The following is a 14,785-nucleotide window of genomic DNA, read 5'->3' as shown; positions in this document are numbered from 1 at the left end:
ATCTGCAGTTAGGTAATGACACGCCTGAGACACATTCCTCCATGACAACACACACATTTACACAGATATAGACCTGACCACCTCCGGGTATCATGATATCACAGTCATAAAATATATACGAGGACTGAGACTTATTGAACCGAAAATAATTCCTCCATGACCACGGTCACCTTATACCTGTAATAGATGGAAGTAAAGCTTGAAACACACCCTGGCAACCAAGCTTCATGCTCTCCTGATCAATGATCTGATGATATGCAGCCTCAGCCTCCCATCCTGTCTCACCTCTGTCTGACTGGCTGCACGGCAGCACTGATCATGCTGTCATGACGAGAGCCCCATGAGAGACGCTGAAGGAGCCCCAGAGCTGGATCTGATTCCGGGCTGTTGCCATCTCCTGCCCCTCCCAGCAGTGTGTCCCAGCCCCAGCGAGCCCACTGCAGTGGAGACAGAGCCTGCCACGCCGTCAATGCCATAGCTACTGGTGCGTTGCACCGCTCCGCACCAGTGTTTCTGTCCGACAAGCAGGTACGTCCACCACAGCCTCTTCTTCAAATGGCTAAGACCATAAATTCAGCCTTTTTTTTGCCTTCTATTTTTGTCTGATAGCCAAATCCCACTTGTTCCAGTCTACATTCTCCTCACTTTGCCTCTACTTGTCATCAGGAGCTAAATCAGTGTTTCTCCTCTCTGCTACTATACAAGATTGTCTCCCAACCTAAATGAGACTGTCTGCAGAAGCCCACCTCCTGCAACACTGGATATCCAGTCTCTCGCTCTCCCAGCTTTCCTCTCTCTACTTTACTCCCTCCCTCCTTCTGTCCTGTTCTTTAACCAATTTTTTGTATCCACACAGAAAAGGTCTGCATCCCACCAGCATTTTCACAGTTGTAAAGATAATTATAAGATATTGCATCTGTCGTGTGAAGTTCACAAAGAGGTTTTCATTAATACCAACCAAATTCAACAACCAGGATTTTTCTTACAGCAAAGACACACCTTCGTTTTGCTGTAAACCTCCATTGATCAATCAAATCCTCAGAGATTCACCTTGCTGAAGCTGATTAGTGTCTTTTCAGAGACCTTTGTCCAAGACACATTCTTAGATCGCATGAAAGCCTCTATTGATAAAGCTGGATGAGGTCATCGGTGTGAAATAATCCCAAGAAAAATTTCTAGTAATAAGTCAGGAGTGTATCCTACTTCCATTATAATATGCTCTGCTGAGAAATGTAAAAGAAATTAATCAGGCAATAAGTTCACAAGCCAAAACTCCACCAGGGTTTCCATTTAAAACAAAAACAGTTTGCAAAAAAAATTATTTTGGGGTGCTGTGATGCCAAATAAGACAGCACATGCCAGAAGGGAGCCAGAGATGTAATCCCTGTGAGGACCCAGTGAGTCACACCCGGATAAGCCTGCACCGCTATGATCTCCATGTGGTTCAGTCACAGGGAACCAGGATCATGTTGTCAGAGTCATAGGGGCACTGAGCCAGCCCACCTCTAAGATGCAGTTTAAGAGTTAAACATGAAAGATAAAATATTATGCTCTAGTTGTGGATTCATGAAAAGAAACTAATCATCAATTTTAAATATTTGCTATTTACTAATACCTGAGAATTACTATAAAATAAAAAGCGAAAGGGAAAACAAGGTAATTAGGTTTCAATTCAGTACTCTGTTTGGGTTCTTGCTAAGTTTATTCATGCAACTGCAAATACTGTGTTTCCATGGTAACTGGAGGTCATTCCCATCATATGTTCCACGACGACGGAAGTAAAAGAGCAGCCGCATGCGCACAATCCAAGACACACAAATATACATCCTTCCGAGGCTTCCCTATTCATTACAGTCCAGTGGAGTGCTACACTGCACAGCTGCTATGACAGCATCAACTATACACTACTATATTGATCAATGTAATTGCTGTATATATCGTACTATTTCTCCAAGAAGAATCAATATTTATAATCATAATTAAAATTACATTTAATAAACCTGAGGTAAGATTCAAAATAAACACTGTGGTTAAACATGGATATGGACCTAATTAATAATATAAATGGCAACCTTTTGGTAATGCAATCACATTTTCAGTTGTGATAAAAGACAGAAGAAAAAGCAGCACCGTATGGTTGTGCAGTCAGAGTACAGGGGGGCGAAAAGGAAAAAAAAAAAAAAGAGCAGCATTTAATAGCAGGCTCTCATAGGCTGCGATGACTGCCTGGAGACAGAAGCTCTCCAGCAGGGAGGCAGAGAAACACTGCATGTCAGACAGCCGACATGTCTCTGCTTCCAGCTAAATCCACCTTGGTCTGTCTGAACAGCTTTCCATGCTGGAGGGGGGGGCCTTTAAAAGGCACTGGGGCAAAGAAAAAACATGGACACACTAACATAAACCCAAATAAACACCTCATTGTTCTTCAAAGAGGACATCTGACATATTTTTTTTAAAGTGGCATTATAAGGTAAATGTGATTGCATTAGAGGAGATAATAAATGAAGAAGACAGATGAATGGAGATGGAGGCAGGCGGCTGGTTTTCAAGCAGCTGTGTGATTAGCCCCAATGGATTAGCTGCCACGCACTCCTTCCATCATCTTATGACTGCAATAGTCCTCTACACCTACTCTGTCTGGATACCATAACCTATCTCTTTCAATTCCACTTCTCATTTACCTTCAAATCCCCTGCTTTCTCTCACCCCCCGTTCATTCTCCACAGTTTGCCTTCTCTTTGTCATACCAGCCTACCTCTCTCCTTCTACTGTTTTGGACAAATACAGAGAATTTATTTGGAGACAAGCGACCATCAGCACACATAAGGGCCAATCTATAAACTTAAAACTGTCACATTCTTCCCTTTTAGCATCTAAACAATTATGAATCAATAGTGTCTGTTAGTTAAATTAGATTAAATCAAAGAGCAAGTGGCCTTTCGCCCCAAAGACTGCTGGGATGGGCTCCAGCTACCCCGTGGCCCTTCATCAGATTAAGCAGTTAGGATAATGAATGAATAAATGAATGAAAAGAGCAAGTGATCAATGCTGTGACTGAATGATGATAGAAACAAAAAACTCCGCAGCACCTCTTAAAAAGCACTTTTCTTTGAGATTAGACCAAATATAAATAAATGAGTAACCTGCTTGTTTCATTGTGTATTATGAAATAAGAAAAGAGAGAAATTGTATGATAAAACCACTTGTATGGTGTCTATCCTAAACAGTAGAAACCAGTCGAGACCAACAGAGGGAGCTCCAGTGGTGTCATCCAATGATGAATGAGCGTCTGGTTTTAGAGTATTACATCATAAATGGACATCACAGCAACACAATAGCCAACACACAGTAAATACAGGAATTTTGTGTCTTACTGAATGATATCCCCACTGCTCTTTATTTTGGTCAGCAAGACCTGTCCTATGAAAAGGGCTAACATTTTGTCCAAGGAAGCCATTTAGTCTCAAAACAATGAGTCATTAAGACAAAAGAGTGTCAGGCAAAGATAATTTGTAAGTGTAATACCTCTGCCTAATCTAAGACATTGAGTACAAGTAGATGGCACATAAAAAACAGCAAGTTTGGGTGAGGGGGCAGATTTAGATTAACAATGTATTAACAAGGAATAGGAAAAAAAAAAAAAAAAAAGACTTATTACAGATGGAAGCAATACAGAGTTTTAGTCTGCTTCATATATGGTCAGTTCTTTTAACAGTGCTACACAACTAAGCCACTGAACTCAGTTAAAGCTTACTCGTTAAAGGTCAGGAGGATGGGCATGCTACCTTTGTTTTTCACACCTGTAGGAAAGCTGCTGCTACACTATCTTCCAGTGAAAGCCCCCTCTTCATTGTACGCAATTCTATGATAGAGCCCAGCCTGCTTAGATCTTAACTTTGTGGCAGCCTGAGACGAAAAGACTGTTATGGAATAAATTTTTCTTACAAACAGGCATTCAGTCCATTTCGCCTATTCCTCACTACTGCTGCTCTCCAGCTTCTACATCCCTTGTGCAGTCATGCATTTGAGATATAAATAAAACAAAGTAGAGCGCTACTGCTCCATCTCTCTCATCCACTGATATTCCCAAGTTATCCTCCACCCCCACACAGCATGTTCTATTTCGACACAGTCACCAGCTCCTGCTCCCAGTGCGGCGATGGCGTCCTCCTTACAGAACAAAACATCACCCCACCAACTTCCCAGTTGCACCTCTTTCGCCAATTCTGGTTCCCACAAGTTAGTACTGTACTGTAGTCAAGCACTGTAATACGCATGTGCCCGCACACGTGCTCAGATTTTTCTCATCCCTATTTTCATCACAAAAGCAAATAATAGTGAAGCAGTGCCACAGCAGGAAGCACTGATATGGGACACAAAGCAATGCGATTTGCATCAATTTGTCAACGGTCAGGTACATTTTAATCTGCAAAATGTATCACCAAGCAGTCATGCAGGACATTTATAATCCATGTAAGACAAGTGCAAATCCATTATTTAAAAAAAATAAATAAATAAAAAAAAAAACATTGTAAGACAATTCTCTTGCTGTTGCACACACACCACTGGATAATTTCAGAAAAATACCTTGCAGGAATTCATATTATTTAAAACTCACATGTGTTCTTGAGAGGGACAAGGGGTTTGTCCTTGCTCCATGGACTCGTTGGCTCCCATCCTCAGCTAGCTCTGCCACCCCAACCCCCCCTGCCTGCTCCTGCTCTCCAGCCACCCTCCACATCCACCTGCTACCCCCAAAACCCCCTACTCCTGTTCGGTTCGCAGAGCAGCCAGGCAGCTTGAGTCAGACTAGGTGAGGGCTGGCTGATCTGACTGTGCTGCAGTGCAGAGGATGAGTGCTAGTTGCTCACATCAGGAGCAGATGATTAAGGATTCTTCACTTTATGCACAGCATCCCCAGTCCTCTGCCCCTCAACACACCAGGAGTATTCCGGCTTCTGATCCGATGGTAAAATGATGCTACACCAGGTGAAATAAAAATCTCCCGGAACAGAATATAAAGGACGAAAAAAATTCAAAACAAAAAAAGGACTGAATTACTAATCCCGCTTTCTTGTTGTCATGCGTGTGTGTCTGAGGTGTCTCTTCTCTGTTTGGCTGCTGAAATCGCTGAGCTGTGTTGCTGCTCTCAGTGCCTCCTCCCCCCTCTTTCCTCCACTCTCTCCCCTAACACCAGACTCCTGTGCCTTTAAAAAGACAAGCATCTTTTTTTTTTCCCCTCAATCTGCTACTGCAAATTATGCAGGGGAGCCAAACAATGGTAGACCCCAAAACTGCACAGATTAACAGATGCTTTCTCCTTCACCCTGTCAGACCTTTTATTCATCTTTCCCACAGTAAGCACACCTTTCAAATATGCCTTTGTCCTAGCAGTATTCCCCCTCTATCACCGTGTGAGCAGCACAGAAATAAATGTCATTTTTGCACCTCCTTTTCACACAATGGAAGCTTCCAAAACTCATCTTAGCCAACCAGAAGGATGCCTGACGTAAACAATAGACTATAAAACTTGTGTGTATCATTCAACTGTTTCTGTTTTACAATTTTTTTCCATTTAGCCAATCTCAACTATTACACAAGCTTAACCAAAGAGGACTCCTTTAAAAAGTAAATTCCAGCGTATACTTATGCAGAAAAATGAGAAAAACATAAACATGAGAATTTCTTTGATTGTACAATCTTTGGTGAAGAATTGATTTTGCTGCTTCCTGACATAACAGGATTAGCATACGCTGCCGTCCCTGTTTAATCCCTGGGGTGCACTGATCTAATTTACTGACACACTCACAAAACCAAAGCATTTCAAAGACAGAAGAAGTCAAGCCATAGATTCTGGTTCATATTTTCTGTGCGTTTGCTATGTTGCCTTGTGTTTGACGGATTTAACGAATGTGCCCCGTGGGATGAAAATGAGACCCTGGACCATTTCAACAAATTTCTCATTGATCGTCCAGGAGCAATGACGAAAGCAGGGATGCGAAATGTGAGAAGAATAAATCTATTGTTAACTCATGGGAAAGCGGGGAAATGAGGGCACACTACAATAACATGAGCCAAACAAAGTTTCAGTATCGAGGTTTCAGGTGTCGCACCTTTGCCTGTGAGGACAAAAGGTATGCTGAATGAAAGGGGGAGGTTTCAGTTCCTCTCCACAACACAAAACCCGATGTTCAGTAAAAAACCCAACAGAGCATCTGAAAACGAGTGTTTGTTTGTAAACACGAACGCCACTAAAAGATAAATGCAGAGAACACTGACATGGTTCTAGGCTCGGATGTGCGTGTCTGTCGATGTTTCACAACCCGAGGGTAGCAATGAAACTGCAGCCCATTCACAATTCCCAGCAGAGACCCCTGCTAAAGAAAAAGTATTGATTGTCTCGGCTTGCACCCACCCCCATACACAGTCAAAGATTTATCTAGGGTGCCATAGCATATGTAATTTTGTTAAATACTAGTTAATTATTATTAAAGTTGGAAGAGTTAATACAGGAGGTCCCAGTCTGATTGGTGGTTAACCTCTCAATATCTCCAGTGTAGCCCTCCTACAGGAATCATGAGTAAGTAGAAATGATCAAAATGTTGTCAACTGTCAGTTTTGTTTTTTTTTTCTTTTTAATTTGTTAGTAATTCAGTAAAATGATGTGCACTTTAACGGAAAGTGTGATTGCAATTTTTGTTTCATTAAGTCTGTATTCTATTGGATGACTAACATAAGCATTAGCATCACCTTCTAGTTGAAGTCTGGCCCTGCACTGCAGCTGCAATGGCAGAAAATGATGGAATAAAAAATTTAACAAACCTAGGCACTGGAAGATATGGCTGTGGCAGATTTTTCTAAAAGATTCATAACCCAAGCAGAATCAGGGTCATTGTGATCCACATGGTAGTAGCCAGCTTAAAAGTTATGTTTAGTGAAAAGGAATAACAAGTTATAAGAATGTATAGAAATAATAAGGACTACAGAACATAGGAGTCGTGAAGTAATCTCTGCATGATTGCAATGAAATAAGGAATATACAGCTACTCTCAAATAACAGAAGAATTTAAGGACTTTTTACTAAAAGCATAACAAAACTTTATGCGAAATGTATCAACACTAATTTTAAAGTTGTAAGTGACAAAAAAACCACTTCAAAGATACAAGCATGCTCAAAAAGCTTTAAGAGGATAAAGGACATTTTTCAAACTGGATGACAAAACAAGAGGGTTTACTTTTTTAAAAAAGTATGTGGACATAAAATAGTAATAGTAGCAAGCAATCATCAGAGCACCACCGAAGGAAAGGACCCAGTGAAATGAAGGCTAAGATTGTCCCATTAACTCAAACATGTTTTCTGGCCACATGAGCTTCCTGTTTAGAATATGTCGCCTGTGCTTCATCTCTTATTTTATCTTTAGTCTCACATAAAAGAGAGTGTTTCTCAAACTTTCTAAGCCACAACCCCCAAGAAAACATACATTGGTGTTAGACGTCAAAAATTATCTTGACTGTCTCAAGATAATTTTTGACGTCTAACACCAATGTCCCGACCCCCAGTTTAAGACCAATGGGTTAGAAAATAAGGTAAATATTCTGAGTGTGTGAGAGAAGCTGGCTGCTTTGCAAAAGTTACAAGGAAACCGAAAACAAAAACAAATTTAAAAAAAAAATGCATTATGCACATGTATATATGCATTCGAATCACAAACAGATTAATTTTTAAGATGTTTTTATCTACTATTGTCTTAATCAGTCATATTTCTTAACCATTTAGTCTAATTAAGGGTTGCAGGAAGCTGGAGTCTATCCCAGTAATCACTGGGCGAGAGACGGGGTACACCCTGGACAGGTCGTGAGTCAATCACAGGGCCAACACGGAGAGACAAACAACTCACACTGACACCTAGGTTACAGTGGTAGCCCTGCGCCACTGTGCAGCCCCAGTAGTAATCACTCATAAACAGGAAAAATGAACATTACCTTTGAACTAGATAAGAAAGTATCTAGCAGTTCTTACTGAGTAGTTTGATAAAAGCAGGGATTGAATTGTAACACCTTCATTAGTTTAAAGGTGTATTTTCTACAGTTTTCCACACAGCTTATGCATGAGGTTAAAACTAGTGCATAACATACATGTGCTGACAGATTTGTTGTGTGTCTTCAGGCAAATATGACAATCTGTGTCATTCAGTTAAAGCCTATTTTTCTATGCACTCGTCTACAGTGCTATGCAAGAGCCTTCTCAGATCCCATAAATAATAAATTATACTAGTGTGGCATTCTCAAAATCCTGGTTTTGTTAGAGCTTGGTGTTTTTTTTTAAAGATAAAGAATAATACACTTGTCATGAACAAATGTCTTTAAGGCTGCACATAAAATGTTATTAAAACAAATCAGTTTGAAACTGATGCTTAGTGACACGAGGGCTGTCTCTATATGTTTAGTCATATTTGCAGCAGGTGACTGCAGCATTCAAACAGCCTGGTACACACAAACCAGACAAGTGCAAGGACTGGAATGTGAATGGGAAACACCCTCTGCTGGCTGCAAATAAAATTGCACCATGGAAGTGGCTGAGTCATTCCCTTTCAGAAAATAATGTGTTGAATAAACTGCAAAGATGAGAGCAACTGCAGAGGAACATTTAATATTAGCAATGGAGGGTTTATGCTGAAATTTAGCATGTGAAATTATCAGAATTGTTTCATTGAAAGCTAGGCTTTAGGTTGAAACAGCAGCTTTGAGTGACTCCCATTATCCTACAAAAGCAGCTAACTGGTAAAAATTCAGCCATAATGTACACTGTGGTTGTGAGGGGTCAGCATAACTAAGATATCCATATATTCAATCTTAGTGCTTTTTCTATATTTGCCATTAACAGGCCACAATTATGCAGTAAGCGCTTCAGTTTCCATGACCACTAAGTCCACATTAGAAAATCCAGTTTCCTTTCAGTTGATGTGGTGGCTATATATTGCAATACCATGCTATAATTTTGTAAGCGCAGTAATAAGACAAGTTGTTGACATTCTAGAAAAAACTTTACTTTAGGTTTCCATTGAAAAATGAGAACTGTACTGGATAATTTATCCACTTATGATCATCACTGTCATGAGTTATAGTTCAGGATTCCTCAAAGAGCACTACAGTATTCAAGGAAATATGATTATTCACTTTTTACTGAGCTTCTAAAGAGAAGATGTTGAATATTGAACATAATTTGGCTGATTAGTCTAGTTAGTTTAACAACTGGACAAATTGAGACGTTATTTATATGATCGCTGTAATTGAATTGAAAATGAAGAAAATGTGATCGTCATTTGGTTGTGAATCCTCTGTATGTACTATTTGTTGGTTTATGGTGGCTGTCACACTAGCAGCGACTACAGAAACTTTCTGCTATCAATAAAAATGAAGCAATCCAACTCAAAAAGGTGTGAATGAACAGATTTTTGTTTTCTGTGGACTGTTTTAACCTGTTCTGAGACGTTAGGAACACCATCTCTTTGTACCAGGTTTGTATTTACTGTTTAAATATATTCAAGGAATCAACATCAGATCTCACGCTTAGTATGCGGGGCTATTCTGTTGAGTTAGAATAAGGAAGCTTTCTGTGAGCTCTGAGAATCTGGATCTAGAAGGTCAATAAGTGTGCCAGATGTCAATTTAATGCTGCCATTTGATCTGAGCCATGAGGCTGAGAGGATAAGGACTTGGCTAATTTTCTTTCAGAGGGCTTAAAGAGACTAGTGTCAGCATGGAGAAAGTTCACTGAAGTCTAAATAAAAAAATAATTTAAAAAAATAGCCACTTTTTATTCAAAAATAAAGATTAGCAAAAATAGAGTGGGTAATAATTAACTAACTGCTGAACAGTTTCAGGCACAGAGACAAGGTCATACCTTAGAGGGGCATGCCAGGGAGCAGAAGTCGGGTTAATGTCCTCAAAATGGTCAGCAGAAGGTGAAGAAGGGGCAGCAGAAGCTGGAGGAGGAGGAAGGCTGGGGGATGCAGGTGGGGTTGGAAGAGCTTCAAGTGTGCAACTCCTCAGGGGAGTGGAAGATAGATTAGGGAGCTCTGTGGTGTCTTTTAGGTGAGAAGAGAGGTCAGATGGGAAGTGGTGCTCAGACGGAGGACGTGTGGGAGAAGCAAGGGCAGGGTGACCTTTCTCTGATTGCTCGGCGAGGGAGAGCCTGCAGGGGAGGTAACACAATATCAACAAAAACAGACCAAAACATATGGATGAAGTTTAGCGATTTGGTGTATGTGTTAAATTTTCCTTCACGTTTGCGTTAAAATAATGAGGGAAGTAAACTTACCTGAAAGCAGAGAAAAACAAAGAGCTCTTCTTATCTAAACCTAGTAGCGACATGAGAAATAAAACACTCGTTCTAATCATCCTAAAAATGACTTTTCATTTAAATGACAAGAAGCTGAAGGTGAAACTCCTTACATGATGCTCCATGCTTGCGGAGAAGTGGCCTGTTTAACCGAATCTGTCTCTGTCATCACTGACCACCTGGTGGAGTGGATTTGGCCCTGATCTGTGCTGTTCTTATCAGGAGTGGTAGGCTCTCTAATCTGACAGGCAATGCAATGAACACCAATGCAGCTGTCCCCCACTTTGGGAATGCCTCCTTTTTTAGCTCTAAAAATATCCCATTTGTCTCTTCTGCAAACTAGGACTTCACAACACCTCCATCACTGTCTCTAATCATGTGTCAAGTCAACGGTCTGCTGAGATGCACTTTGCAAAATGTGGTAACAGTTCGGCTACAGTTCATTTCAGACTGAAGTCAAGCTCTGTTTTTCTCATTCTCTCACATCAGAATTTATTTAATGAGGGTGTGTGCTTTTCTTTAGGGCGTAGCAAGTTACAGTACATTTTGACGCTGGTACGCCTCCTGGCATTCTTTTAGACACATGCATAATATTTCTAATTGAAGCAGGATGGAAGTGTTTAAGAAAAAAAATCCCTATGCAGTTTCATTTTCACTGAGTATCATTTCATCTTTCTGTAAATCTGTAGTCATAAAACCTGGACCGACAGGACAAAGCTACACGTGTGCTGACGTATGTGGTCAACATGGCAACCTGGAAATACTAAAGAAACAACCAAGTCACAATAACCAAGTCATGAGACTGCTTCCAAAGATGGAAAATGAGGGGAGGGAGGGGGGGAGCCCTGGAGAAGACTGAAAAAAGCAAGCAAAGGAAGAAGACAGAGCTGGCAGAAAATAAGATTATGTGATGGCAACTGGTGAAGTATGGAATATTTACTGATTCTGTGGCCCCTTCATATGGGGTATGCCGTCAGCTGACCTGCTCTTGTTGACAGCTGGAGACTTCCAAGGAAATGTGCTCAGATATGATATACAAGAAGCAGCGGAGGACTCCTTGTCAGAACAGGATGAATGCAACAAATGAGATGTCGCAACATGTGCTCTTTTATAGCAGGGCATCACACAGCTTCATGTGAGTTACATTTCACTTTTGGCAGCAATACCTGGACACTTTCCAACACGGCTTTCATTGTTAGTAATTCAATCAAGGATGTCTTACAGGCCATTAACAGAAAAAATGCATTTAATTACACTTAAATAGTAGAGATTTTCATTCACTAGATAATGTCTGATTATACAGTCTCTACTTGTACAAACATGTATTTTGACTGTACTTAATTTATGATACACATATTAATGTAATTCAGTCTACAAAAACAAAATAAAGTTGGACTCAAACGTCCAGATATTAAATGCTAAACAAAGAACTGTAAATGAAACCAACTGAGGGTACAGAGGAGAGTCTTTTTAATGCTGTAATGATAGGAGGACAGTTTCTGTCCTGCAGTTATTTCATACTGTCCATTAAACCTCTATACAAACTCCTTATATAGTGTTGCATTGTTCATCTGTTCACACCGTAAAAAATAATTACTCCAAGGTAGGTCAGTGTGGAATAACAAATGACTTATATAAGGTTGTTCACTTCCCCCCAATAAAGGCAAATGAACCAACAATCACCATGACAACTGGTCTATTTACAGTACAATGTGGGTTAAATCATGGAGGAAAAATATCTGACCCACAGAGCTAAAGAGTGACAGATGTATGAGTTATAAGTAAAACACCACAGGAAATTATTAGATGTAAACCAGCCATGTTAGATTTTTTTTTTTAAAGTACTTAGATGCCAAATATAATACAACAAAAAACTCAGTGAACCTTTATGTTTCCAGAAAGCCACCCAAATGATCTATGAACTCATCTCTTTAATTCTGGCAGGATTTTTGGAAAACTCTCATTCAGTAGTTAATCATTAACTTTACCATTACTGAGGAGAAGAATGAAGTGTGACTTGTAGTAAACTTGCTGTAAGTTAATAATAAACAACACCAGGACAGAACAGCCTTACGTCCTTTCATTTTTCTGTTTGGCCCTCCCTTCGGCCCATCTGGTGAGGTCAACAGAGGCAGGGAGTAATTAGCACTAGTTACCTACAGACCATCTGCTGCGTCCACCTGGAGGGATTTACTGTAAGCACCAACACTTACTCTAAGACACATGGAAAAACAGAGCAGATACTTTCTGTCAGACACTCACCCAAGTTTCAGCTACAGACGGACCCATAACAAGACTTCAGTGGTAACTGCAGTAAACTATGGAAATGATGTTCTGATGGGTGCCTTCTGTATTCCAACACAGCAGCGGCACTGACTTCACGTCCCAGTCCTTCACACCCCCGTGACTCCAAACGACTCCGTCAGACGCACACACACACCACAGCACATGCTCAAGTGTTTCTCTGAACTCTGGCTTTTGTTCCACTCTGTCTGGTCTGTGCAAATGACTTCAGTGGGACTGAGTGCCTGCCCAAATTCCTCCCACAAGCTTCAGTTCACAAAGCCACACAGACTGAGCAGGACTGACAGCTAGGACAGCCTCTAGGGGCGGAGGAAAAAAACCATATGCACACACAACACACACAGATATACACAGCAGCCATGCAGTCATATTTCTGTCTCAGCTTCATGTATACAAGTGTAACTTTAGCTATTGATGAAATGTAGCAGGATATATTACTGTCATTCTTCCTCTGTTTGGTCTGAGCAGTAGCAGTGATGGGACACGTGTTGAGACTGACAGGCAGCAAGTGCTACTCTGGCATGTGGGCAGCTCCTTAGCATGGAGACTAAACTAAACTAAACACTGGTTTAGTCCAAAGGCACTGGACATTAGATGCAGGAGAAATGTGTGACTCCAGCTAATCTGTCTGATCAGACGCTGTTAAACTGCTGTAGAAAGAAAAATCCCACCAGACACTCTTAAAGTGTCTGAAAGCCAAACAAATCCATTTAAAATGTGTGACAGGAGAAACTGTGTGAGCTGTTGGGCTGGAAAGCTCCTCTGAGATTTTCCATTTGACAACTGAATAGTGAAAAATATCCAATACATCAGCATACGATTTAACAAACTGTTTACTGTTAGAAAATCAGTTTAACACATTTGTTTGGGTTTTTTTTTTCCTGTTAAGGTTTACAAGAATGTGTTTTCTATCACCCAGATCCTGAAGAACAGGGTAGCCGGTTGGAAGAACGCTTCTTGGGAAACATTACTACATGGTTTATTGGTAAAATGGGCTCTATATGAAACTGTAGGCGATGGTTCACAGCCCTAAAGGAACAATGAATGGATGTCTCTGTTTTAATATGAACATTTTAAAAATGCCAGATGTGAAAATGCACAAATGTTTCCCAACAGTCGAATGAGTTTTCACATTAACTTACCGGCTGTCCTGGAGCTCTGCAGATGGATCAGTTGGGACTTCGAAACGCTCCTCGACTAGTTTTCCCTCTAGCTCGTCTGGCAGTGTCTCCTCTTGTCGTAAGGGCTCTGCTGTCTCCGTTTTTGGTTGTTCTTCATTTTTTGTTGGTTCTAGGGAATCTTCCTCAATTTTCGTTGGTTCTGGGAACTCTTTAATCGGAGTAGTTGGCACATCCGCCTGCTCTTTCACAACTTCTACAAGCTTCCTCTCAGCTTCTGAAAAATCCTCTACAGATGCTTCTGTCTTGGTTGGTTCTGACGGCTCCTCTTTTTTTGGTGCCTCTTCTACCTTTGTGCCCTGTGTTGCTTTGGAAAGCTCTGCTGTGTGTCGCGCTGTTTCTGGGAGATCAACAGTCTTTTCTAAAGGCACAGGAAGGTCTACTGGCCTCTTCAAAAGATTTAGAGATGAGCTCTCTGTTGTCTTCTTTACTGCTTGCTCCAGCGGTGGGATCTCCTCCTCTTGTCTGAATGGAACAGCTATCTCTTCAGTGGGAGTTAAAAACTCCAGGTGGGGAGACTCCAGAGATGGGAGGGGTCTGAGAAAAACAATACAACATTAGAGGGTTAGTGGAGTTGTTGTTTAGTTGATGGAACATCCATAAACCAAAAAAAATATATACTGACAAGTCACAAATGTATGCATTTCAAATGAGTCTAGAGGTCGAGTGGCTTCAAAACAGGGTATGTGTGTCCAGAGGCATTATAGGTATGTGTGTGTAAGGAAGCTTGTAAGAAAAGCCTTATTCTTGCCCTGGAGACCAGGGAAGATGTCACAGCTGATGTCACCGTTTGAATATAATGGGCTGCATTACTTCCATTAGACTTCAACGGGCACAGTCATATGACTGAGCTCAAGTCAATACAAAGTGCAGCTCTGTGTTTACCTCCTCATTCATATTCATTGTCACACTGCTCACCACAGTAACGCCCCAAACAAGTGCTGAACATGGTGTTACTGCT

General features: G+C 40.8%; 1 protein-coding gene across 5 annotated transcripts in view; it reads right to left on the bottom strand.

The window, feature by feature from the left end:
- Window positions 1-14,785, bottom strand: part of tacc2 (transforming, acidic coiled-coil containing protein 2) — a 33,289-nt gene that overhangs the window by 14,417 nt on the left and 4,087 nt on the right. For all 5 annotated transcript variants that reach the window (XM_079249286.1, XM_079249288.1, XM_079249289.1 and 2 more), the window contains exons 2-3: window positions 13,789-14,361; window positions 9,905-10,195 (exon numbers count right to left, since the gene is read on the bottom strand). In XM_079249286.1, the coding sequence (XP_079105412.1) occupies window positions 9,905-10,195; window positions 13,789-14,361 (864 nt within the window). The remainder of the gene's footprint in view (window positions 1-9,904; window positions 10,196-13,788; window positions 14,362-14,785) is intronic.

This window comes from Telmatherina bonti (assembly GCF_933228915.1).
Source record: "Telmatherina bonti genome assembly, chromosome: 11".
Taxonomy (NCBI): domain Eukaryota; kingdom Metazoa; phylum Chordata; class Actinopteri; order Atheriniformes; family Telmatherinidae; genus Telmatherina; species Telmatherina bonti.
This window is presented reverse-complemented; position numbering and strand designations above follow the sequence as displayed.